This window comes from the organism of the source record quoted next, unplaced genomic scaffold (assembly GCF_019419815.1).
Source record: "Pyrus x bretschneideri cultivar Hongxiangsu unplaced genomic scaffold, Pyrus_bretschneideri_v1 Contig8, whole genome shotgun sequence".
Taxonomy (NCBI): Eukaryota; Viridiplantae; Streptophyta; class Magnoliopsida; order Rosales; family Rosaceae; genus Pyrus; species Pyrus x bretschneideri.
In genome coordinates, this window is record NW_025999820.1 from 6,947,577 (window position 1) to 6,972,464 (window position 24,888).

The following is a 24,888-nucleotide window of genomic DNA, read 5'->3' on the forward strand; positions in this document are numbered from 1 at the left end:
AATCCCGGCCTATTATGTGCCTTAGTACGAGTCTCTTGCCCTTTAATATAAATATATCGTTATATTAAAAAAAATCTCTTTCATAACCCAAAATTCAAACACAAAACTTTGAATGAAGAGCAAATTATATTAACCAACTGAGCTATAACCACTTATACTAAATACTTCAATTGTTTGAATTTTGGTACCAAAAAAACACTACGAATTTGGATAGAACTATAGCTTTTGTTCACTTCAATGTTAAAATAAAGGAAGCTTTAATAAAAAAGGTTTGGGCCAACTTGTTTTTAACAAAAAACTACCATAAACTTTTATTTAAGCAAATAGGCTTGAGATTTAACCATAAATACAAAAGTATTCATCTACTAGCCCTACAAACATTGAAAACATGGGCTGAATTGAAGCCCAACCAGCAATAAAATTCTTTTTCCATAATTACCCCGAACAGGGTGGAATATATGCGTCGACGAGCTTGTCTTTGCCCTTGAATATTCGGTGCAAGCCCTCGGTTCACCAAAGGTGTTGCTTGGTATTCCCCAAAGCACCAGCAATACATGATAGAGCTTCATTTTTGAGACATAAAATCATGTTGTATTATGCAGTGATAGAGTTTGTATTGTTAGATCATTTTGAGGGAGATTCCCCATTAATGCTAAAAACTTTATTCACCAAAAAAAAAGAAAAAAAAAAAACCATCATTGTGATACAATTAGACTACTAGTCACCTTTTGTAGAGTATGTTATTATGCATGTAATCCATAAGCTAACATAGTCTTGCATCCAAATATAAGATTAATATAATTAAGGAACGTCTCATAAGAAATTTTAGAGTCTATCAATTATATTGTCACACTGTGTTATTGATCTTCTTGTGATGATAATGATTAATGACTCCTAAAGATATAACTGATATTTCGTAATTTAAGTCATAATATGTAACTATGAATAAATAAGTATATATACAAACTCAACATCAATGAAATAGTACACTACATAAACCACCATGGGGTTTTCAATGGTTGGGGAGACGACATGTTGTGGATTCGATTGCTGGCATGTGTGAATCACACGATGGTGGCTAGGGAGAGGCAAAACAAAGCCACAAGCTGTTTTTTATCTTTTCAAAATGAAATAAAATGGTGCACTATTTTATGGTGTGGCAAATACAGTATTTTTGCATGTGTTAAACTTTGGAGATAAATGGAATCATTCTTTTTTTTTTCTTTCCCCTGATTTTTTTTTTTTTTTTTGAACAACTTTCCTCAGGAAATGAAGGCTCAAAGGTTGCTTAATTTCCTTTGGCCTTCAAGGCAGCAGCATCGGATTTTTCATGAGCAAAAAGATTAATTAATTAATTAATTCAAAACATATGTATTTATTCTATGAAAAAAGATATTTAGAGTATCATCCATGAGATAGATGTATATTTTGTTATTGTTCCAGAAATAGTATGAGTTAATTTGTTTTAGTTTCAGAAATAGTGTAGATTATGTTACTATAGTTCCAGAAATAATGTAAGTTATTTTGGTTAAATTTCATAAATAGGGTAAGTTTGCTGTAATTCTAGAAATAGTGTTTATTTTGTCTCTTCTATAAATAGTGTGGGTTATTTTGATTCAGTTTCTTTAAGAAATAGTTTGTAATTGTGTTGTAGTTTCAGAAATAGTGTGTGAGTTATTTTGTTCAATTTCAGATGTAGTGGTGGTTATTTTGTTGTAGTTTCAGAAATAATGTTTATTTTGTTCCCTTCTAGAACTAGTGTGAGTTATTAAGGTTTAGTTTCAGAAATAGTGTGAATTATTTTGATGTGGCTCCAGAAATAATGTGGGTTATTTTAATTTTATTTCAGAAATAGTGTGAGATATTTTGGTTATGTTTAAGAAATAGTTGAGGTATTTGTTGTAGTTCTAGAAATAATGTTCACTTTGTTCCCTTCAATAAATACCATGAGTTATTTTTGTTTAGTTTTCAAAAATAATATGTAATTTTTTCTTAATTTTAGAATTAATGAATTATTTTGTTTCAGTTTCAGAAATATTACGGTGGCTTAGAACCTATTGTCACATCTTTGATTGCACCTTCTTTGCCAAATTGATCACCATTTGCAGATGGGACCTACTAATCATTATCTTGCTTGCATCATACGCAATGATCTCCGTTAAACTTTCATCAATTTTCTGGTTTTTATTTATTTTATAGTTTTTTATTTGTGTGAGAACAAAAACTAGAATCAAGACAAATTTTAATTATTCAAAAGTAGCTTTTAGTTTACATTTAAAAAAATGATAGAGGAAATAGTTATCAACCCCAAACGAGAATTTAATATGTGCATGAGAGAGAGAGAGAGCAACTGTGTACTGAATCTATGGCAAAAGATTAATAGTAAAAGAATTTAATTTTCATTTATTTCCATTGTAATTTGCAAAAGTATTTCCATCAATAAATACTACGAGTTATTTTCATTCAGTTTAGTGTGTAATTTTTCAATAGTTTTAGAAATAGTGTATTATTTTCATATGAACCGATTTCCAACGAAGTCAAAGTACTTTGCTTCTAAGTTCTTCGGAGAAGACGACAAGGAAGAGAGAGAGAGAGAGTCAATTTAATGGAAATACTTTTGCAAATTACAATGGAAATAAATGAAAATTAAATTCTTCTATCATTAATCTTTTGTGTTAGTAGATTCAATACATAGTTGCTCTCTCTCTCACGCACATATTAAATTCTCGTTTGGAGTTGATAACTATTTCCTCTGTGATTTTTTAAATGAAAACTAAAAGCTACTTTTGAATAATTAAAATTTGTCTAGATTCTAGTTTTTGTTCTCACACAAATAAAAACCTATAAAATAAACAAAAACCAGAAAATTGATGAAGGTTTAACGGAGATCATTGCATATGATGCAAGCAAGATAATGATTAGTAGGTCCCATCTGCAAATGGTGATCAATTTGGCAAAGAAATTGCAATCAAAGACGTGACAATAGGTTCTAAGCCACCTGGAATGGGAGAGGAAGGCCCATGAACGGCAGGAACCACCATCGGCTGAAGATTCAAACCCTGAACTTGTTCGGCAGCACCAAGATGTTAAGGGTAAAATTGGATGCTACCAATAAATTATTTTGTTTGGGTCAGTCTTGTTGGGCTGGTTTGTTATTAGATTTTGTCATAATCATTAAATAAAGTTAATACATGATTTTTGGTTAAAATTCAAAGTATAAAAATCATTTTCACTAATTTTCCTTAAAATATAAATCTTTCGCTAATTACTTAATGATTTTAATTACAAACTAGTGAGGACTTTCCTAGGATGCCGTTGGTGTTTTTACCAAGCTTCCAACTCATTGTGAGAAGTTGTAACAATAATTATTGTTGAACTTGCCCAACACAACAACTCGAGGACCAGTTTCAACGGCGGGGGTTGGAGAGCTTTCGGGTTAGCCATTCCTTTCTTTCGAGCATGCACTCGGGCAGATAAATAATTGTCTTTGCTTGTAAGTGAGACATTTTAAGTTCAACTCCCATGAATGACGAAGTTAATACAAACTTATTATGGCCGACCTATTATGTGATTGAGCGCAAATTCACCCCCCTAATGTAAATATTGTTGCAATCATATTAGATTAGGAATGTGATTGTGTAAATCCTAGTGTATCTAGGGATATCTTGGAATATTCCCTAGGGTTAGATATTATCCTACTAGAGTTGTAATCTTATTAGATAAGGATTTAACATATCCTACTACTATAAATAGAGGCACAATGGGGTGATATAACACACACCTCACAATTAAATCTCTCTCATCTTTCTCTTACTACCGGCCTCCCCCTCTTTATTCCCTTAGAATAGTTCAGTAAATTAGGCCTACAACACGTTATCAGCATGCTCTTGTCATAAGCTAAGGAACTGAAGGATCGTGAAAGAGGCTTTTTTCTACACAATTCAAGGGCTTTTATTTGTTTTCTGCCAATCAGGTACGCTTAAAATAAAGTAAGATATTTGAAACGTCCACGAAGCATGAAAACATTCTCCATAATGCATGAACCCCCTATACTTATATTTTCATTTTGATATATATGGTATATGTTTCAAATATTTGTTAATATATATATATATGCATTACGCAATTATTATTTTGCTATGTGGAAGTTGTGAGTCAAAGCATATAAATAAATTAAAAGCCATCAGGGTTTTACAAACCCTAGAAAAAATTGATTTTTTTTTTTTTAATCTGGGGGCTCATCGCCGCGCTGCCGTTGGCAACACTGGCCTACAGCCCATCCGCGTTGAGCACGCCACCAGAACGACGTCGTTTTGACTTCTAGACCAAGGCAACAGCCCTCTAAGCATGCTGCGTGTGAGAACAGCTAGGCCTCTGGCCTGAGATTGGTTTGGATTGGGCTTGCAGCCCCAACTCACCTTCCAACACAGCCTGCAGCAGTTTGCTGGGCTCCACCCTCGTGCATACGGCCCAAAAACCAGTAACCCATGTGTTGCTGGGCTTTGTCCCATGTCACAGCACACCCTACAGCAAACCCGCATGCTTGTTGGGTCCATTTTGTGCCCTAAGCTTGCCTGCAGCAAGCCAAAAGTTTGCTAGGCCTCGCTCACCCCTCGGCCTCAACTTCCAGTAGCCTTAAGAGTTGCTGGGCTTGCCTTCAGTGACACTATTATTCATGCAATGCTTGCCATCCCCGCAAAAAAAATTGTAATTGTTTACACGGGTGGGCATATGGGTCTTTGGACTCGTGGATCTAGACTGTAGTACCTAACCCTTCCGATTCTTACTTTTAATTTTCAAAGCGGTCCAAGTTGGACCCGACTTGTGTAAAAACGTGTCCAAAACCGAGTCCATATTTGTTTTGTTGCAGGAAAGGAGTGGGTGAATGCTGAAGCAAAGCACTGTACTCAGGCCTTTGATGAGAGAGTTTGAACGCAACAAAATAAATCTTACATTAACTAAGACAGATGAAATGTAATGCGTGAGAGTCCTAATCGATGAGGTAAGTTTGCTATATATTCAAAACTTAAATGAGGACGGTAGTTTTCTTCTCTTCACTGAGGCTGTGTTGGCCGGGTTACCATCAGAGTTTCAAGGTGACCATGAAAAGTCATCATGTGGCATCCGTACTTGAATAGTTAAACTTTGTAGGGCTGGAACAAGGAGGATGATAAAGGTGGCCTATGGAGAGATGGGTGGAAAATTTTATTGTTCTATCTTAGAAGATTTGGTCCAAATGCACCATAAATTTGCTTGGTTACTCGACTATTCAAGTTGTGCCGACTATGCAGTTGATCTCAAAAAAATAGAGGCACCCTTAAAGGTTTTGGAGTTCTTAGAGGACATCTCCTTGTTTAGCTGACTTGGCTACCATGGAGCTTTTTGTAAAACCATTTTGTGAATGGCAATGAATTATGCCGAGAATTATTGAGAGAATAGTTGACTTGGTTAATAGTTGAAATCTCTAGGACTCTCAGTGCCTTAAGGAAATAAACATATTGGAGTCCTAATTACATGCAATCAATTAAGGGCCTTTATTAAGTAAATACAAGAAGTGAGAGTCATGATGGGACTCTAATTGATTTGACATGATTTGGGTTGATATTTTTTCCGATAATAGGAAGGAATTGGTTGAAAACCCTATATATAAAACCAAGGAGCAGTCCCTGTTTCTATACCAACTGAAACTCACGAAAACTACAAACCTATTTCAATAGTAGAGTTCATTGAGAGGTATTAGAAGTAGAAGACTACTTCTACTTTGTTCACTTTGTTCGCAATGATCAATGACTTTATCTTCATAACTATGTCTTCTGTATTCTACAGATAAGTTTAATATAATTAGTCAATCTCCATTTTATATTGATTTGATTTATTCGTGATCCTAATGTCTTGTTGTTGTGATTTCAAAATATGTCTTACACTTTCCATGTTGAAAGATTTGAAGAGGAAAGAGGAAAGAGACCATCCGTTTAGAATTGAGGATCTGGTATACTATGTCAGCAAGGCTAAAACACAACAGTTGAATGTGGACCTCGGAGCTCAGAAACAATACTTTGTAGTAAATTTGGTTATATATGGGGTATTCAAGATAATATAAGACCTTTTTGGTTTAAGATTTAAGGAAATTGAAGATGCTAAGGTTTGGCATTCTAATGTTTGCACTTACTCAAGTTTCAATGAACTTTTAGGTCGTTTCTACCTTGATATGTACAAAAGGGAAAGAAAATATAATCATCATACCTCTGTGGTGGCTCTTCAAAATGGTGCATTATCAATGAAGAATGGATGACGATAGATTCCTGTGGCGTTACTTAAATCGCAATTCCAAAATGATGCCAGCAGTAAACCTACACTACTTAGATTCTCCCAAGTTGTGAATCTTTTCCATGAGTTTGGCTACATGGTCCAACATATCCCCTAAGTTGTTGGAAGATGTCAGTCCAATTTCGTGTTTTCCAACTAGTGCCATTGGTACGAAGCCACTTAGCCGTATTTGGAGTGAGGTTTTTGCTACTGATATCTGCTTCAAAGTTTCATGAGAGTTATGATCTTAACAAATATGTCATGGCATGCAGTTCAGAAACAAGGTATTGGCCGCAAAAGGATCAAAGGAACCCATTCATTAGTGTGAACGTTTCGACCAAATAAAAAAAGTTCTTGTGAAAGTTGTTCATAAAGTTCTTAGTGACGATGCATAAGTTATAACTAGCACTACATTGATCGATACGCACATCACCTAACATCCATCGTTTGCAACTAGAATCCTGTATGGTACATATTCATTGTTAACTACATTGAAATATTTGAGAATCGAATAGAAAATGGAGAAGAAAGAGTAATTGAGAAAGATGAACTAGAGAGAAATTAGAGAGAGAAAGAGAGTCTAGAGAGAGAAATATGAGACTTGTATTAACTAAAGAGAAAGCGTACACAACTCTATTTATACTAGAAAACCTAACAACTCTAACCAAATACTAACAAACTTGCTAACTATATTGGTAATTGTATTTCTAACTGTATTGCTGACTTGTACCCTTAATACTCCCCTTCAAACTCAAATGGGGAAAACCAGTTTGAGATTAGAAGAACATCTGCAATCACTATTATGAAACCAGAAAACATAACAGAGTTAAACCATCTGCAATTTTGCAATCCCTCTTCATCCACCTCAGATTCATTCCATGTCATAATATCTTCATGTATATCACCTTGTTCCATATGAAAACCATTCCCATGTGAGTTATAGTGCATATGAAAATATCACCCGTGCCAACATCAATCAAATTTTGAATATTTTCCAAAACCTCTGTCTCTTGTTGATCTTACCAAATTTTGCATAGTTCTGACTCCAAACAATGTACCGAAATCATGACACCCTTCCTCTGCCTCTAATAGGAGCTTCATACTATAAAGTAGTCGTAGCACACCCTTATGTCGGTATAACAACTTCTTACAAGATTACCCTACGTGGGATTTACCGTCAACAATCTCATTCAACATTGGCTTCGACCTTCAAAACAGAAAATTAGCAAATTATAGTGTGGCATCGGCCTTAACTATAGTACCACGAGATCGCCCTTTATGGATTTTACCAAAAATAACTACTTTTAACAATGGCATCGACCTTCACAATTTTAACAACAAAAAATCAACATTTATGTAGGATTACCCTTCGTGGGATTTACCTACTCACAGCACAGGATTACCTTTCGTGTGATTTACCGTTGACAACATCTTCAAACTTCATATTTTTCTAAGACACTTATAACCGGACTTACAGTAGATACATGCCAACAACTAAGCTGGTTAGACTTAACATTATAGGCTATGATAAGGAAATATACTACACAAACTCCTCAGTTAGCTCTTGCACACTCTTATCAGACGTTACACTTCTCATTTTAGCACATACCATAATCTGAATAACCATAAACTAGTATATGCCAAAACTCGAAAATTCACACCCATTTCTCCAAACATGTAAAGATTCACAGAAAAATCAAACCCATTAAAGAGAGAGATTCATTTCTTCAAGTTAATCTTTAGCCCAACAATGCAATGTGTGCATTTCAGGATGTGACCAACGCTCCATGTAAACCTTCAAATGCAGACTGCTTCAAGGCAAAAGAAAGATGGCTCTATGCTCTTAATTCTCAACATATCAACTGAAATGACTAATGATATCATCATAACCAATTGGCAATATAAGGAGTAGCCCAACCTCTTATAAGCTCATGCAAGGTTCTTCCTCATATCAATGTGGGACTCGTTCTCAAAACGCCCCCTCACGTGTGGCGCATTTTCAAGCCTAACACGTGAACAACACAATAGGGTGACATGGAGCGCATGTGGCCGTTTGGCTTCACACGTGGAACAACCTGCTCTGATACCATGTTAACTACATTGAAAAATTTGAGAATCAAAGAGAAAATGGAGATGAAAGATGGTGTAGAGAGAGTTTAGAGAGAGAAATATGAGACTTGTATTAACTAAAGAGAAAGATTATACAACACTGTTTTTATACTAGAAAACCTAACAACTCTAACCAAATACTAACAAACTTGCTAACTATATTGCTAACTGTATTTCTAACTGTATTGCTGACTTGTACCCTTAATATTCACTTCACTTTGACATAAGTTACACATGCGCGTGAAGGTTTCTATCGATTTCAAGTTTACCGGCCTGAGCTTTAGTTTTATCAAAATTTATAGGTAGCATTTTTTTTTACCGTCCGGCAAGTGCAAGGTTTGCATTGAACCCTTTGGGGTCCAGGCAGGTCATTGTTGCAACAATTATGACTCGAACACTATCCTCTGACTGCAATAAATTATTAGGAAAACTAATGAAAATGGCTTCAAATCTTTACATTTTAATAAAAAACCACCCACTAACTTTATTTAATAATAAGGACAAAAGACAAATTTAAATAAATAATAAACCTAACACTTCCAACTTCTGCTGGGGACGCATACCCCCCAAAACTTCAAGCACTCCATTTTTCTCCCATCTTTTTGTTTAATAGATTTTGTTTTTTTTTCCTACCCCTCGCTGTCGCCGTCACCTTTGGTCAACTCTTTGGACTCGCCTCTGTTTCACGAGAGGCATGCTTCGCCTCATGTGGCAAGGTTGAGTTATATGAGGTCAGGAGGTGCTGCTGCTGTGACTGTAAGGTTCAATCCGGTTAGCAGTAGTTACATGGATGAGGATATTCCACTGCCGCCGCCTCCTCTGCTGGATGAAGATTCTTCCTAGGATTACTTTGATCATGTGGATGAGAGTGAGAGCTTTAGGTTTGTGGGAAGTAGTGGAGTGGATGTGAATTTTGATGATATCAAAGGGTGGAGACAGTGGAGGAGTGAAGAAGCTAGTCATTGTGTGGGGGAGATGGGAAGATAGGCAAAGGTTGGACTAGATGGAAGTAATGAACATTTTGAAGTTTCTGGTAATTCAATTAACCAAAACGATAGTAGTGTACATGGTAATGCAAATTCGCTAAACTCGGGAGTTGATGGGTCTCTGCAAATAGGCAATGGTGAAGAGAGACAGTTAGTTGTGGGACGTAATGCCAATGGTGGAGCTACAAGTTTGACAAGCAAAGTCAGTGTTGAGCAGTCTGGTTCAAAGAAGGAGAATAATATGGGGGAGAAGGATTTATGTGCAGAAAGAGAGGACCCTTCAGAGTTTCATTTTAGTAAGTTTTCATAAACAGTGTTGTAAGTTTCATAAATAGTGTAGTAAGTTTCATAAACAGTGTAGTAAGTTTTATAAACAGTGTATCGTGGGTCCACGCATCAGATTTTTTTGTCCTTTTCATTAAAATTATGTTTTTTTCGTTAAAATTTAAGTTCTTTTGTCATTTTTATTAAAATTTAAATCTTTTATCCTTTTTATTAAAATTTAAGTTTTTTTAATTAAATAAAGTTATAGCATGATTTTTTATTAAAATAAACTTAATCCAAACTCTTTTCATGAAAGTTCTCTAAATTATTTCGCATTCAAAGGATTAGAAGACACACACATACATATAAAGTGTAAGTACGTGTAAATAAGATTTCATCGGAGCTTTTAACTTGGTCTAAAAAATAAAAAGCATCTCGCAATAGTTACATATGAACGTTATCTTTAACAGTAAATTTACAAATAGAGGATAAATTACGGATCCGAATGTCCGACGAGAGTACAGTAGAAGATCTCGAGATAGAGGAGAAGATATTTGTCCGATTACACCCAAGAATTTAACCTGAATTTGATGTGACATTAGATAAAGATCCTAATTTGTTTAAAAAAAAAAAAGATAAAGATCCTAATTTATGCACTGCACAACACAGGACCATTTTCAAGATATTTAAAGACCCCATTCAATTTGTATCTTTGGGGACCAATGTTAGAAGCGTTCGTACAATTATGGAAAACTGCACACTGGCACAAATTTCTTGTAATTTATAAAATTGAAAAAACCCAAATCTCATCACGCCATGCACTAACAAAGAACTTACAGAACACGATGACACTGTTAGCGTAACATCACGTACCATGAAATTCATTATATATAAAAGAAAACAAAAAGCTTAATCTTAATTTAATTGTACGTACAAAGTGATGGAAATTGGAAGTTTGAGCAAGTCTAGGAGCCCTAAAACTACAGGCTAATCACACAGTAATTTACAAGATCAACCCCAAACCCCCAATCCATCTACCCTTACCTGGCATAGTACTGTAAACCCAAATTGGTAAAATCCATCCACCGAGCCTTTCATCGCCAGGCTTTGCTTGAGAAACTTGACAAAATTAAAGAATTGCAGTAGGTAACACATATTCATTCACCAAATCCACCTTAAGCTAACAGAAAGTGACATACATACATGGAAGCCTATGCTAAAACCCCCAAGTTAAACAATAGAGGGACGAAACACGAAACGATCTCCAGATTTAGCTTTCGACAAAGTCTACAGCAGAAAGACAAGGCCGTTTCGCCATAGTCACCGAGGCAGGAGAACATTAAAAAAGAATGCTTACCTCCATGCTTATGATGGCTAATCTTTTATTTAGTTATGTATGTCTTACTTCATTCTGCAACATCATCAATTTTCCTCATAAGAAATCAACCTGCACCTTGTACGCCCCTTCCTCGAGTCAAATGAAAGAAAATGACTCTCATGTTTCATGAGCTTCTAGCCAAGTCCTTACCGCTATATTCTCCACCTCCATAGGATGCAGCTGCGGCTGCTACATCTAGACCGCCACCGATTGATGTAATTAGGGCCGATAGGCCGCTACTGGGGTTATTACCGGCGGCCATTCCCAATCCCAAAAGATCAAGTGTGGTTTGCTTGGGACCGAACATTGAAGGACTTTCCATCATTAATTCCTTCCATCCCGAACCTCCATCACAAGGGAGACCAAGTCCAAGCCCTGCAGCAACTGGGGCATTATCTGGTTCTGCCGGCCTTTGATTCCATTGCATGGTCTCTTGTTGCACGGAAGATGATGCGGATGACATAATGCCAAACCCACGAAGTAACGATGCATTGGTTTCTGCTGGGCCCATTTGAGCAGCTTTCTGAAGCAGAGCTGTTGCAGACATAGCTGGTTGCGGCGGAGGCGCATACTGCCTACGCTCATGCCCTGCAGACTCGAAAATTGAGGATCCATGGCTGGTTGAGAGGCCAAGAGAAATAGGCTCCATTGAAGAAGATGGGGCTAGGTCGTTAGATTGATCCGGATGCCCCATGGCTCGTATTAAGTCAGTAAATGCAGGCTGTTGAGGAGGTTGCAAGCTGGCCGATGTTGTTGAGGAAGTAAATAAACTTGCAAACACACCACTGCTTGTACTGCCATTGCTGCTGGAGCTGCTGCTGCTGCTGCTACAATTACCCTTTCGACCCACCACAACCTGCACTTCTTCTACAACTTGTGTGGGATTTTCCGGCAACTCTCTCACTACAACAACAAAAGGAGAAAAGGATGTAAATTAAAGGGGTCACTTAAAAATGCAGGAACATAAAGTTAAGACCTTTCTTTATGAAATAACTTTTGAAGGAAAAGGAGGATCAATAATGGTGTCCTTTCTCTAATCCCACTTAGGGCTTGTATTGATGTGATTTCAAAAAAAAACTGCTTCTGTGAAATAAAGCAGTGGTAAACTTTTTTTTTTTAAAAGTGCTTTTGAAAAAAAAAAAGTAGTATTATAATATTTGGTAAACATTTATGTAAAACAAATGTAAAAAAAAAACCCGATTTTTCACCCAAAACCGATTTGTATTAAACTTTTGCAGCTGCTTGTTTTTGGTTTTTTTTCACCTAAAACTGTGAAAAAAAAGCTGAAGCTGAATGTTTACCAAATACAAAAACAGCTCCCAACTTTTTTTGATACCAACTTCTTTCAGAATTACCTCAGTACCAATCCAGGTTTTACTCTTCCCCCTTTTAGCTTTTGAATCACTAAAAGTTTAATACAAATCTCCAGGAACCTTAATTTTTAATTAATTTGTTAAATTCCCTCAAATCTTTGATCAAGTTACCAATACTGTCATACCGTGAGTGATTACATACCCTGCTGAAAACAAATTTCGTAACAGACAAAAATTACTAAACTCCAAGATCCATAGCAAGAGACACACCATAATAAAACAACAACAATAAACACAACACAGATTTTGTTGTTTGTTTTGGACTAAAAACACTTCCGACAAAACCCAACAGAAAAGATTGAAAATTTGCCAATTTTGGACATGTTTTACCTGTGCTTTGTGTAGGCAGGGATGAAGATAGCACACCGGCTGACATAGATGGAACTGATGAAGTTGTAGGCTGGGATGGAGCTGCTGCCTGCGGCGGCGGCGGCGGCGGCGGCGGTGCTTGTGGAGGTGAATTAGCAGATTGGGTTTTTGGGTCTGATTCTGAATTCAAATTCACTGCTGTGGCGGCGGCGGCGGCGGTGGGGGTATGAGCTTTGGCGCTCTCTTCTGCCAAAGCATCACAGAAGGCCCTGTGAGTTATGAAGCTATCCCTCCTTCAAACAACAAAAACCAAAAACTTTACCAATCCAATCAAAAAAACCCAACAAATTAATCTAAAAAAAAACATAAAATCCTAAAGACAAAATCGAAGTTTCATTAATTATCAAACCTTGAGAACAAAGTCCCACAATCGCATTTGTACTCTCTGGTGCCACAAATTTTCGAATGGGCTTTCCAATCCGACTGAACCGCATACTTCTTGGAGCACTTATCGCATTTCCACTTCTTCTCACCGTGCTTTCTGCAAAAGTGCTTTTTAATCCCAGTGAGATCACCCAAAGCTCTGGACGGATCGTGGTGCACACAAGAAGCCTCCGGGCAGACGTAGACTCGCTTCTTCACTTCTTTGCTCGACCTCTGCCGCAGCTTCCATGGCAGATTATGGCCGCGCCGATGAAGCTGCAGATTCTGATCCCTCTGAAACCCTTTGCTGCAAATTTCGCAGACAAATCGGTTCGTCGCCATAAGGGTCTTCGGCGATAGAGCAATCACCTCCGCATCTGGATCTGCAACAAAGCCCAGAAGTCAAATTAACCCAGAAATCCAATCACTAATCCATACAAAACATGAAAAATCAGAAGAAGAAAAATGGGATTGTTAAAATTTGAGCTACCTGGCATTCCTGGCAAGTTTCTTTTTTTCTTGGTGGCGGGTTTGGGAGGAGCGGTTTGGTTGCCGGAGGAAGAAACGCTAGCTTCACCTGAAGCTGTAGAGGAATTATCTAGGTCGGTCGGCATCAGAGCTGAGATTTTGATTTTCTCCTCTTTTATTTTTTTGAACTTCCAATCTGCAGGACAAAAACCAAAACTCTACCACTTGGGTTTTAATCTTAAAACTCTAAGGAAGTGTTTGTAGGTACAAATTTTTCATTTTCTAGGGTTTTGATTACATCTCTCTCTCTCTCTCTCTCTCTCTCTCTCTCATCTACCAGTCAAGGTCCTCTCTTTTGTTTTTCTATGCCCACCTACCAGCTCTGTCCTGATGGGTCTCTGACCAAAGCTTACACTGCCCCCGAAAACACAATCATTTAAGAACCCCAGCCTGTAAAATAAAAGCTTCTCTCTCAGCTCTCAGATTTATCTGCAAGGAGGAGGAAAAGAAACCCGAATTTTACAAGAGTCAAAATTTGATCCAAATCCTGGTCTGAATATTTGACCAAAACCCAAAATTTCAGCTGGTTTTTGGGTGTTTCTGAGCTGATTGACTACCCTCTGAGAAAACCCTATTGAGATTTCAGCTAAATAGAAACCAGAACAGGAAAATAATTGCAGGGTTTAATAAGACTGCTGAAGAACAGAGTGAGATTGTGAATCGAGATTCTAGAGAGAGAGAGAGAGAGAGAGTTTAAGGCAAAGTCTTTGCTCTGCCGCTTTTCTCACTCACTTTTCAGAAGACTGGGAGATGCTGAGAAAGTGATAATAAAAAATTAGATATTTAATCGAGTTTAATCAGTGGAAAGCAGCGGATTGATCTGAGTAGGCCATGACTTGCTGTTCAAGTTTCTGATTACAGACACGGAGGTTAATCCGGTCCACGTGTCGGGAGTCGGGTGTTCTTAGGCACGCTGTCGACCGAGGGATACGATATTGCTTTGTCGTTTAGTTGAGTATTTGGATGCGTTTTGGCCGACGACCGCTCCTTTAATTTTACAAAAGTCAAATAACTTTTGTCGTGATTGGTGTTTTCACCCCCTTCTGATCTCGACACGTTTGTTTGTTTTCTAGGCCGCACCGTGTGCAATACTGCTCATTAATTATATTTGGGCTTACCGCGGTGAAACGAGTTGTGTGCTTTTACACGTCGGATTAAAAGGAGTACACGTGGCTTGATCTCTTTCCCAAAAATTTGAGGTGAACACAAGATTTTAGAGTCGTTGATAAAATCAACTAGGAGATTTTAATTTTTGCATTTTGGTTTTGTTGAACAAGTAATATTATCTATATTAAAGAAAAGAGGATGCTGTTAATCTCATAATGGACTAGCAATAATATGATTCAAATTCGTTTTTGGTAAGAATCGAGTCTAAGACCTTTCACTTACAAGTGAAGAGGAATATCACTAGACCGGAGTATTAAATGGTTTTCTGCTTTCTATCCCATGTGATTTCTATATTGCACCAATCTACATTTCCATCAGTTTCATCATCTAATTAAACGTTAATTGCTGATGTGCTATATAATGGACTATACCGTTGACTATCAATTTCATATAAAGGTTAAAATAGTAAAATGCAAAGTACTAAATATTGAAACTGGCGAACAACGGGTACTTAAAATGTTAGTCAAGTCTATTAACACTTAACGTTTAAGTAGACAATAAAGGTAACGTAAAAATCAAATTGGTACAATAAAAAAAATCATGTTGTGTAATTACAAAATTAGAACTTCGGGCTCATTTTGCAAAAATTCAAAAACTAACAATTAAATTTTGAATATGGATCTAATGAATTTTTATAGCAGTTAATTTTTGTATAAACATTTGCCTTTGAGTAATATGCATCATCGTAGACACATCTTCTAAGCGATTTTTTATTTTATACATGCAACTATATTCATCGAGAAATCAAAAAGAGAATTGATAAATCAATAATCTAAATATAAAAATCAAATTTAAAATTTCTTACTTATAACTTGATTACATGTTCTAATATATGTATAAGTTGCTTAACTGTAAGTTATGCTTATAATAAGTTTGTCATACATAATGCATGTAGAGTAGGAGTTGAGTAGATTGAATATGAAAATTTGAGATGTATCACCAAAAAGGTTGTTGAATGTTTTTCCAGACGTATGTAAACAAGTTAAACAAGTTAGCAAGAGTAGTGTGTTCTTTTTTTTTCACATCTTAGTTCGACACTTCATCCATATAATTCAAATTACGTCAGTTACAATAAAAAAAATACAAATTGTAACAGTATTCTAATTTCACCTACTAAAAGCAAGCAGAACTATTTTTTTTATTTTTTATTACAAGCGATATTAATACTTTAGCTATACTAAACTTAACCCATATAATTTATGATTTCACCAACTAAAGTATGTAGAACTAGAAATATTGTTCCACAACTTTAGCTCAGTTAGAGATTGATTCCTAAACTAAATATTCGTAAATATTGTTGTCTAAACTTATAATAATATGGCGGAATAGTTATTTTGGTTATCTAGGTTGGAATATTCCTCTATTTTTTTGCCTCTTTAAATCTTTTATTTTGAATAAAAATTCTAACAGACTTAACGAAAATGACTATTATTCTATATTATAATAAATTTTAGGATCAATACTCACAAATTTTTTGTTTAGAAATCAAAACTCCGATTGAATCAAAATTCATAAAATATTGCTTCATTTTTCTCTAAAACAAGCAAATGGCACATGTGAGGACAAGGAAGATAACACGAGGACACAAAACAATCGACTATAAAAAGACAAGTTGATTAATTAAGATAGAATAAAAGTCGTTTTGAAATCCAAAAAGTCAAAAGACTGGTCTTCATCGATGGACAATGTGAATGTGTCGTGTGAAGTAGGTTACAAAATATAAGACCCGGGTCCAATATATGATAATTATTTAGATGGTGGAAGTAACACATATACATTAATGTTCTTATTCTACAACTAATCTTACGTTAAATGATTCATTGTGTTAATATCATTATATCGGTGTACCTATTTATTTTATTTACTGTCGCAATACATAGGTGTTGGATGATTCAAAAAATATAATATCTCCTAGTTTGTCTTTTTTTACTTGTAATATAATTCTTATTTCATTGTAAGTTATTTCATTTACAATGGTAAATGTTCAACTTACAAGAGTTTGAAATGTACAAGATTATTGCAAGTGATGAATTTCTCTAGTGGTAAAAGTTTTCTTCTTCAATCCACTACATCTCGGATTCAAACCCTTTTCTTTCCTCCTAGTATAGATTAGTGTAAAAATGTACAAGAGTGTCACTGGACAGTTTTAACAGCCAATTATCAATAAAGTCAATTTTAAAAAGTTTTTTTTTTTTTTTTTTTTTTCACAAAATGTATTTTGAAAAAGGTTTTTGCTTAACGCATAAGCTTTTCTCTTTTAAAACAAAGGATTAAAGGCCCAAAGCAAGCTTTGTGGAGCTTATATAAGTGGGTGCAAAGGGTAAAGTATGAAATCAGAAAATAATGTTGTTGGTAAAGTATGAAATCAGAAAATAATGTTGTTATACTTTATGGTTTTCTATTATCTTTTGAATGGATCCCACAAAGTCTTCCTTTGTCTTTTGAATTCGATAAGTATATGATATTAGTCCAAGGGTTAATAATTAGTCCACTGAGTCTTCCTTTATTTTATCAATAAAAATCTTCTATAGAAAGTATACAATAAAATAATAATAACTAATATTGATAGCTAAATCAACTAGTTAACATAATTAGGTTTTTGCTCATGACTTTTCTTGACTATTATTTGCTTGAAGAGTACGAGTATGTCTAAAAGAGGCAGTTCCAGCTAGTTTATAAGCTAAGGGGATAACACCATTTCTTGATTTGATTGGCTGCAAAAAATTATCACATTCAGATCAAACCAACTAAGCTTAACGTGCACGCATGTGGCTTCGACAAATTATTGATCACGTTTGTTTGTCTACGTGATTTAAAAACCTAGTACGTGAGGAAACAATTACTTTTCTTTTTTTCAACGAATGATGTTATATACATTAAAGAAGTGGGAGAGTATACCAAGTCTCACACAAGGTTAGATATAATAATATGGTTTGAATGCACTTATGACGAGAATTGAATGTAAGATCTCTCACTTACAAGTGAAGATGAATACTATTAAACCGTAGTACTAAATGCAGGAAACAAATACTAGTAAGTTAATCAAGACTATTAAGTAGTATTATCTTTTTTGTTAAAATTTGTTTACCATAAGCAAAAGACAACGAGGTTAAATAAATAAAAATATTCGCAACTCGTTGATTATTATTTAATATAACAAAAAAGCCGGTAAGTGTTTCTATATATGCAGAATCCACCATAAATTGCATTGACTTGGATTGCACGATCTTTTTATACTATGCATGCATGCGGGCACGGTTCTCTTTGGATGGATTTTCACTCCGTTTAGAGACGGCAATGACCAATTACCTTTCTTTATTTTAGGTCAAATTAAGATTAAGAATTATTAGTATGCAAGAACAATGAATATATACAGGGTTAGTCAGACAGACTAGCGACTAAACATTAAAAAATAACGACGACCATGAGACTGACCTATATATATTCTTTGAAGATGATATTACATTTATGATTAAGACAAAGTTTGATTCACAGTTTGAAGATTTATAGTAAAAACTAGTTACATGAAGGTCTAAGACAATATTATTTAATAATAGCGATGGTATTAACACATACGAAAATATGATTAAGGGAAACAAATCAAGCTTTAACTATTAATTGAAGGTTCCGAATAAAAAAAAAAAAAACTAATAATTGAAGGAGAATAACTATAACTAATATCTCTAGATCGAGTGACCCTAATATTATCAGCCACTAAAAGTTGCCTAGAAAATGAAGAGCTTTATTTAAACATATGCCCATCGCGAGAATGTTTGTGAGATTCATCAATCAAATGGCGCATTTACATATGACTATATATGGAGTCTTCTTTTGGGGGTTGGGCAAAAGAGTCCTAAAATTTGGGATGTATCTTGATTCTTCTGTGTATGGGAGAATGAATATAGGTATTTTTTTTTTTAATTTAATCTTTGAAGAAGATTGAAATTTAATAAAAATTTGGTGTTAAATTACATATTGATTATAGTCCCTTGATGTGTTCTTAATTCAAATTAATTAATGTGTATTTTATTCACTGTCTCCCATTAAATATTTAAATCAATTAATATACACATTTAAAATTATTTTTGACCAATTTATTTTTTAACTTATTAATTTTATATAATTATATTACATTCTTCAAACTTGAAAAACTCAATTAATGTACCTAGTACCGAAATGTAATATATTGAATTAATGTACCTAAATGTTAGTATCAAAATGTATCATGTTAAATTAATGTACCTAAATATGTGTACCGAAATGTATGCACTAAAATGTTAGTACCGAAATATATGTACCAAAATGTATTATATTGAATTAATGTGCCTACATATTTGTCACATCCCGGCCCGGGGCGGATCACTTCCCGGGCCCGCTCCACCACCGTAGCACGATATTGTCCGCTTTGGGCCCCCACCACGCCCTCACGGTTTTGTTTTTGGGAACTCACACGAGAACTTCCCAATGGGTCACCCATCCTGGGAATGCTCTCGCGCGCTACTCGCTTAACTTCGGAGTTCCCATGGAACCCGAAGCCAGTGAGCTCCCAAAAGGCCTCGTGCTAGGTAGGGATGAGAATATACATATAAGGATCACCCCTGGGCGATGTGGGATGCCACAATCCACCCCCCTTAGGGGCCCGACGTCCTCGTCGGCAGATACGCGACCAGGGTTAGGCTCTGATACCAAATTGTCACATCCCGGCCCGGGGCGGATCACTTCCCGGGCCCGCTCCACCACCGTAGCACGATATTGTCCGCTTTGGGCCCCCACCACGCCCTCACGGTTTTGTTTTTGGGAACTCACACGAGAACTTCCCGATGGGTCACCCATCCTGGGAATGCTCTCGCGCGCTACTCGCTTAACTTCGGAGTTCCCATGGAACCCGAAGCCAATGAGCTCCCAAAAGGCCTCGTGCTAGGTAGGGATGGGAATATACATATAAGGATCACCCCTGGGCGATGTGGGATGCCACAATATTTGTATGGAAATGTATGTACCGAAATATGTGTACCTAAATGTATGCACCAAAATGTATTATAAAGAATTTAATGTACCTAAATGAAGAAGACAAAGTATATCAAAATATATTGTATAACAAAAAGTAGTTTATCTAAATGTTTACAACAAAATATATTACGATGAATGAAATGAAAATGAAAATTATAATGAAATATAATTAATACATTAAAATTAGGAAGTAAAGCAGAAATAATTTAAACATCAAATATAATTAATAAATGAGGTGATTAATATATCAATTGACTAAAATTAGATTTTGATCTTACTCACGGTTTTAGTCTAAAAGTCATCTTGGTTATCAAATATTGTTGGGCATTCTCCACCTTTGGTAATCGAATTATCGTTGATGGTTATTTGGATGCTATGGAAGAATAGGAATGATGGGATTTGGAATGGGAAGCAGTTGATGCCGCAGGATTTGTTGATTAGAACGGAAGGTTGGCTACAAGAGTACCATAAGTGGCACAAGTCAGGAACAAAAAAATCCATGAAAGTTCAACAGAAGTGGCAGAGACCTGGGGTTGATTGGGTTAGGTGTAATTTTGATGGGGCGTGGATACAACAAGGCTCAAGGGGAGGTTTTAGAGCTGTGCTACGTGACCATTTGGGTGATTTTGTTGCTGCAGTAGCGGGACCTTTGGGGTGGACAGGTTCGGCATTCCATGCAGAGCTTTGTGCTGCTCAACATGCATTATTGCTGGCCCAGTCATATTGCCCAGATGGTAAAAGGATAAGCTTTGAAGGTGATTCCAATCTGGTGATGGCTGCCATGAAGGGCAAGGAAGATGATCGTTCTCCATTGGGAAATATAATAAATGACTTGCGATTTATGCTCCAATCTTTTCCTGGTTCAGAGGTGAGTTTGGTGCAACGAGGATATAATTCGGCTGCTCATAGGCTTGCACGTTTGGGGTTGGGTAGTACCCATCAAATTGGGTGGTGTGAAAATCCCCCTGACTTGCTCAGGGATATCTTATTTGAAGAAAGTTTGTAGGGTTATGATTTTATGTCTTGTCATTTGGGGATATTTCTCTTGTTTGTGCGGGGGACGCTATTTTCCCTTCGATCAGGTTGAAAGTCCCTGCAAGGTTTTATCGGGGCCCATTATGCACGCTATCATCAGTTTGTACGCATTCTATTTCTTTGCAATGAATAACGTATTTTTCCAAAAAAAAAAAAAAATAGAAGACGTCATCTTTGCCAAGGATTATAATCAAATTTCCTAATGAATTGTATTCAGCTCTCTCTTACGTAGAATATACCATGCAGGCATGCACGCACGGAAAAATGAATGAACAAGTAATTATTCATAATTGAATAAAAAATAATTAGTAAAAATGACAACTGATTACATTTGTAAGTTGAAATACATTATATACTGAACAATAACCACAAAGTAACTAATTAACCAACTAACAACTCATTTAACCACCTACCAAACATTCTAACAACTTAGGATGATGTGGCATTGGTTACACAATAACCAATGATCAAGAGGCATCTGTCTTCATTTACCGTCTACCAGAAAATAAAAGAGAATTTAAAATGACATCTTCACATTGCAAAGAGAAATACATAGTTTCTAGATTAATATATAGTTTCTAGCTTTAGTGGTAAAACATTAGTGAGTTGTTGTGGGATTAGTTGACCTTCGTAGTTAGGGTTTTCTACAATTCTGTAGTTTAATATTCTCTTGTAGTTAATTTATATATAGTAGGCCTCCATATGGACAAAAATATACAATCCAAAAATTCACACAAACTACTTTAGCAAATATATAGGTAATTAAATCAACTAGCTTTTCAGAAAAGGAAAAAAAAATCATAAACTAGCTAAAGATCACAGAATAAGATTAAAGAAAACTCTTGTGAATGTATTATAGTTGTTGTGCTGATCATGAGTCATGGCAGGAATGACCCTACGTGCAGTGCTTTGCTTTTGTCCAAATTGAGCTTCTGTCCCTTAACATGGTGACATTTGCTCCCTGTAATCCAGTTGCTATTAAACCTTATTGGGTCCATATATTATCTTATGATATTAGTGCAATCTGGCTCTCGGGAGAGGATTTGCTTGTAAAATATTGAATCTCTTGGCCATCCTGTAATGAATGTTTTAACGATATTATTGATAACATAAAATAATATGCTACTGTTATAGGTATAATTTACTAAACAATTATGGAGGTCATGGAGAGAGGGAAGATGCGGCGTAGAGAGAGAAAGAGTAGAGATGTGTAATTGTGAGGTGTGTTATTTTCCACCTCATTGTGATTTATTTATAGTAGTAGAGAAGGTTAATTACTTACCCTTTAGGATTACAACTCTTAATAGGTAATCAATTCATAATAGGAATATAAGAGATATTCCTAGATGTACTAGGATTTACACAATCACATTCCTAATCTAATAGAGTTGCAACACCCCCCCCTTGAGGGTGTAAATACTCCAGTAAATGGCACATCAGGTCTTTAGCGATGAAGTAAGTAAAGTTGATGAAGTCGTCGGCATAATAAGCGAATGTGAGTCTCTGATCAATGGAAGAATGCATAAAAAAGTAAAACTCACAAAACCTCGCTAAGGTAAAACCCCAAGGTGGGAGAAAAACCTATAGTCTAAGGAGAAAAGTGAGAAGTTGCATTAAGTCAAAACTATACGTCTTTTGGACGCAAGTAGAAGAGCTCACAATGGTATGATCAGCCCAAGATGGGTGCCTCGTTAAAACCTTGTTAGGTAGCAATGACTCAGTGGAAAAAATGCTCATAATCGTAGGAAGAATAGTACATTAAGATCAAGTGAGTATACTTTTGGATACTCCCCTTGAGTTTGACAAAACTTCCAAATGAGAACTACAAGCATTGCATATGATAATTAGGCATACCAATTCCTCGGACAAGCTTTTGGAAGGTTGACTTCGGTAGTGACGTCGTGTAGAGGTCAACAAGGTTGTCTGAGATCGACTTGCATGACTTTAATCTCTTAATGCTTTGCTGATGTAGATGTAGACGCAATATGTCCTGGTTTTGACTTCGTTGATGTATCATGTCTTGGTCGGGTAGATACATGGGGCATAGTCTTCATAAATCATTGTTCGGACTCAACGATGGATGAAAACATCAAGTACTTCGAATATGCTCGATAAGAACTCATAACCATGTCTTATTTGTGGCATAATGAAGTGAGGTGATTCTTGGAACGATTCAAAGATTTTGCAACTAAGGTCATATCGTGGACCTCCAAGATATTGCGATATGCGATATTCCTAACGGTAAAGACATAACCATTCGGGGATTTTGCCTTGTGCTGGTTTGATAAGTAACCAGCGTTAGCATAACAAACAAGGCAATCATCATTCTGAGGATCAAGGGGTTGGATCCGTTCGAGATGAGTTGGGATTTGCCCAAATTTGTAGTACCTTCAGGGTACGTCTTTAATACCAATTCAGTGGTTGCGTGTAGGCGCGGTGCTGCATCTTAATAGCGAATGAGATATCTTGTCTAAAACAATGAGCTAAGTACAACGAAGAGCAAAGTTGAACTCAGATATGGAATTTCAGATTCCATAACATCTTCAAGGGTCTCATTTGTATATAACGTATGGACGATCATAGGTATACTTAAAGGTGACACCTTCAGGGTGTAGTTCGACTGGTAGACCAAAATACTGTTTGAACAATGCTTCAACTTTAGGTCAAGTCATAAACGAGTTTTCCTAAGATTCTTCATCTCAAATTCTATTTTCAGGTACGAAGCAATTTTCTCAAGCTCTTTCCGAGTCTTAGTGAGATTTATGTCAACGACATAAACTATAACTCTAACAATTTGGAATAAGACTTCTTAGTTTAACACGTAAGGGCATAATTCATATCCTTAACTAATCAAATAATCACTTAGACGAGTATACCACATTCGTCGGATTTAAGTGAACGCCTCAAACAAGTTAAAAGGATGTTCCGTGGTTTGGAACTATTTGAACCAATCCATGTAATTCTTCGGGAACTTACATGTAAATCTCCGTATCTATATCCCCATGGAGAAAACACTAACCACATTTCATAATACTGCTGTCAATCACATGACGTTTGAGAGAAACCTTGCACCGTAAGGTGTGCATCATATCGCACTATTTCATTCATCTCATAACGCTTCCTTTCCCATTTGTAATGCAACAGGGTTACCTTGGGCAGTGTAGGAATGACAGGTCCAATACACACTTTGGTAAGGAATTTGACCTGGATTTTAATTTTGGTTGTCCAATCAGTTCTACGTTGTCACTTAATCAACGGAACACGGTTCGATATCGTCACTTTTCATTTATGTCGGTAGCTACCATATAAGTGAAAATATCATCGATGGTAATCTTTTTTCAATTTCATTTAGCTCATCCAAATTAGTATACTGGACCAAGAACTTCAAGTCTCGGGAGTAATTCGGATTAATCTCATGAGATGGAAATGATTTGAGACAGCGATCAAGTATTGATTCATTGTTGTGTCGTGTCTTCCTCTTCTAGGGAAGTGAATCATATGAACCGCGTGATATGTCATGCTCCAGGCCAAGACAGATTGATTGGTTATCCGTCAATGTACCAAACCGTCCAATAGGGACGACACACCCTCCAAGGATGTTGACTCGACATCCGTTAAATACGTCTATCCTTACAGGCATGTTTGCAGCTGGTATATGATCTCGTCACTTTAGCTAAATCAGAGGAATGGGTATGGAGCAACATTTTGAAAGCTAGAATTCATCACATTTGCTTATCATACTTGTGTGGTATGGGGATCGAGATGAGACATAGTGGACAACGTCTACGCAACTTCGCGTCATTTTACAGGAACGTTGACGTTCTTATCTCCCCCTAACGGCTGGAAGATTGTCTCATTAAAGTGACAACTTGCAAATGAGCGGTAAAAAGATCGCATGCAAGGACTCGAAGATAGCTAGTGTGAAGAAGAATCATAATCGACAAAGATTCACATCCTTCTTTGAAGACCTATATTGGTACGTTGCAGTGGCACAATTTGG

At 36.1% G+C, this 24,888-nt stretch overlaps 2 protein-coding genes and 1 pseudogene across 2 annotated transcripts; 2 read left to right on the forward strand and 1 right to left on the reverse strand.

Annotated features, from left to right (window-relative positions):
- The first annotated feature begins 4,731 nt into the window (after nt 1-4,731).
- On the forward strand, nt 4,732-6,424 carry LOC103947532 (annotated as a pseudogene).
- Nucleotides 6,425-10,556: 4,132 nt separating this feature from the next.
- Nucleotides 10,557-14,426, reverse strand: LOC103947487 (zinc finger protein GAI-ASSOCIATED FACTOR 1). The gene is made up of 4 exons (XM_048575491.1): nt 13,639-14,426; nt 13,135-13,531; nt 12,747-13,018; nt 10,557-11,946 (listed from the first exon to the last, which is right to left on the reverse strand). Exons 1-4 carry the CDS (start codon nt 13,760-13,762, stop codon nt 11,168-11,170), a joined length of 1,572 nt encoding a protein of 523 aa, XP_048431448.1. The 5' UTR covers nt 13,763-14,426; the 3' UTR covers nt 10,557-11,167.
- Nucleotides 14,427-20,211: 5,785 nt separating this feature from the next.
- On the forward strand, nt 20,212-20,859 carry LOC125473011. The gene has a single exon (XM_048575225.1). It carries the CDS (start codon nt 20,212-20,214, stop codon nt 20,857-20,859), a length of 648 nt encoding a protein of 215 aa, XP_048431182.1.
- The last annotated feature ends 4,029 nt before the right edge of the window (nt 20,860-24,888 follow it).

Coding starts and splice junctions, on each gene's coding strand:
- LOC125473011 (XM_048575225.1), top strand. CDS start 20,212: ATGGTTATTTGGATGCTATGGAAGAATAGGAATGATGGGATTTGGAAT.
- LOC103947487 (XM_048575491.1), bottom strand. CDS start 13,762: ATGCCGACCGACCTAGATAATTCCTCTACAGCTTCAGGTGAAGCTAGC. Junction 13,532..13,638: donor AAACTTGCCAGGAATGCCAG/GTAGCTCAAATT, acceptor GCTTTGTTGCAG/ATCCAGATGCGGAGGTGATT. Junction 11,947..12,746: donor CCTGCCTACACAAAGCACAG/GTAAAACATGTC, acceptor TTGTTGTTGTAG/TGAGAGAGTTGCCGGAAAAT.